The sequence below is a fragment of the Gekko japonicus genome, unplaced genomic scaffold (assembly GCF_001447785.1).
Source record: "Gekko japonicus isolate JY-2015 unplaced genomic scaffold, Gekko_japonicus_V1.1 scaffold1798, whole genome shotgun sequence".
In the NCBI taxonomy this organism is placed as follows: Eukaryota; Metazoa; Chordata; class Lepidosauria; order Squamata; family Gekkonidae; genus Gekko; species Gekko japonicus.
This window is the reverse complement of record NW_015170336.1, coordinates 280,609-283,204: the sequence shown is the minus strand read 5'-3', so window position 1 is coordinate 283,204 and position 2,596 is coordinate 280,609. Positions and strand designations below refer to the sequence as shown.

Below are 2,596 nucleotides of genomic sequence, written 5' to 3'. Positions count from 1 at the left end.
GGAGTAAAACAGTTAGTCAGACAGCAGAGAGTGCTGTACAAAAGCAGTTAATATATTAGTTTTGTCCTGAGGTCTCTGTGTGAGACGGTTCCTGTGTGAAACATAAGAGAGAAGTCTGGTGTGTGTTAAGAAAAGTTAAAGCATAAAGAAACAGTGACCATATATGGCTAAAGGAAACTATTGTTACATAGTGACATGCCCAGAGCCCTGTCAGTGAAGAGAAAAGTGTGTGAAACAGCAAATAAATCTACTTTTATTTAAGATAACAGTTCTGAACGAAATTCCTCAGGAAATAACACATAGTCCTTCATGAATGCCTAGACCCTGGCCACATTACCAAACCAGAAGAAGAAATATATTATAGTAAGAGGCTGGGAAAGCCTTAAATTTCCCTGGTGGCGGCGAGAATACCCTACAGAGTAAAAACATAAGAACTTTTAAAGGAAAACCAGACCTCCCCAGATAAGATTTGTGCACACAAGTGTTCAAGAAAACTTCCAGGAGGGGACAGGATCCCCTCCTCCCCCTGTCCTAATCAGAACTGCGGCCCCCACAGTGTTTTTAAATGGGGTTCCTACTGGGAACTCACAGCTGCAATACGGCTGCAAGTGCCTGTATGTTTGTTGTAATATGTAGTTCAACCCTAAATGTGCTTAGCTTGCAGCCTTAGCTTATTCCGTCTATATAAGGTAACTTCATTTAAGAGCAATGAATACATAAAAGTGTTTTTTATACCAGAATACGCTTCCAAGGATGATCACCGAGATTTTGCTGGAGAATTGGAAGTCCTTTGTAAACTTGGACATCACCCTAATATAATAAACCTTCTGGGAGCATGTGAACATCGAGGTAAGTTTTTCTTCTGGTTAAGGCTTCAAAAGGTATTTTGGGAAAGCTGGAAAATATGAGTTTTGTACATAGTTCACCCTACTGCAAGCAAAAAAAAAAAGGAAAAAGGTGAAATTATATGTTTGCCATTTCATGTATCTCCTGTATTCAAAGTTTTAAATATGGAAGCCTGAATTAAAACAGGGGCTGCAAGTGCCTTCCACCGACCCATGCTGGTGAAAAGTCTTTATTTGTTTTACTTTTCTGTCTATTGACAACACAGCAGTCTTCTTGAGACCGTATTGGTGCAATGCTTTGTGCGTGGGGACTGTGCTTGAAAACTCTTTGGAATCTTCAGCTGGTGCCAGATGTAGTGGCTGCCCTCCTAAAAGGCATCCGTCATTGTGAGCACATTATAGCAGTGCTCCAACATTGGCTCTAGCTTCCTATACAGCACAATTCAAGGTGCTGGCTAAAACTTTTATAGCCCTAAACAGTTTGGGCGTAATATGCTGTAGAAACCACCTCTTCCCATATGAACCTTATGATCTCTGGGATGAACCAAATGATACTACCTATCAGGTTCCAATAGCAAGGCTAAGACATTCTCAGCAGTTGCCTTCTGGGTACGGAGCTCCCTCCTGCTACAGAGTTGCCCAAGTTCAAGCAAAGCATCTCCCAGAAGTGTCAGCAGCAGTGTCTTGTGAGATAGGCAGATAGTAGTGGCCAATGCAACTGGGTGGGGAAGGACCCGATACCCTCTTAACCAGGAGGCATTGCAAGATGCAGGTGAATAGCTGATGAAGACCAAGAGTATTCGGCATGGCTTAATGACCCCACTACCGAGTACCATCTGACTCCTAAGAACTTGGAGCCTCCACCTCTTTTGGTTACCACTAGTTGTATGACCAACCTGCTTGGGGCTCAGAGTTATGTTGTGGATGGGTATGGCTGGGACCATTCACAAACTATATACATGGGCTTGGGGAACATGGGAGGTACATGTAGGGCTTCAGGGGAGGAAAAAGCCAAAAACTTGCATAACAGTCTGGTATTCTTAAAGTACAGGGCAGGAACTTACCCTCTTTTTGGTAAAGAGGGGTATATTATGTCTGCTCCGGGTCTCATGAGTCCTCCCAACAGTCTTGCTCATAAGTCCTCAGTTTGGTCCACGTGCTGTGAGCCCATTCTCTCTGTTTTGTAATAGGGTATCTCTATCTTGCTATTGAATACGCTCCTCATGGAAACTTGCTGGACTTCTTGCGGAAGAGTCGGGTCCTAGAGACTGATCCGGCGTTCGCCATTGCTAACAGTACGGCTTCCACGCTGTCCTCCCAGCAGCTACTTCACTTTGCAGCCGATGTGGCCAGAGGGATGGACTACCTGAGCCAAAAACAGGTCAGCCATTTTGGGTTGGGGTGGTTGTTGTTGTTGTTTTGCAACCTCAAAGTGATATCCGTTGATGCCATGATACCAAAAAAAACCCATGAGGTACACTTGAGGCTTTATTGTACCAGGTGTCACCACCAGTGCCCCGCCCTTACATTCGTTTCCAGGGCTCAAGCCTGGAACTTGCAAAACGAGAAGAGATTAATGTGCCCCTGAGTGTGGACAATTATCCTCACTGCTACTAACAATGAAAGAGAGCCCGCATTTACCAGGGACGAGAGGAAGGGCTTCCCAGATGACACTGTAGTGTTTCCTTCGATGCAGACATGACCCAGGCATTGTAGTGAGCAGGGCTGCCGGAAGGCAGTCCAGAGATTCC

The 2,596-nt window shown here is 44.7% G+C and overlaps 1 protein-coding gene across 1 annotated transcript in view; it reads left to right on the top strand.

Moving 5' to 3' along the window:
- The window catches only part of TEK (TEK tyrosine kinase, endothelial), an 88,050-nt gene that overhangs the window by 76,815 nt on the left and 8,639 nt on the right, over nucleotides 1-2,596 (top strand). The window contains exons 17-18 of the mRNA XM_015418149.1: nucleotides 705-849; nucleotides 2,036-2,226. Of these exons, the coding sequence (XP_015273635.1) occupies nucleotides 705-849; nucleotides 2,036-2,226 (336 nt within the window). The remainder of the gene's footprint in view (nucleotides 1-704; nucleotides 850-2,035; nucleotides 2,227-2,596) is intronic.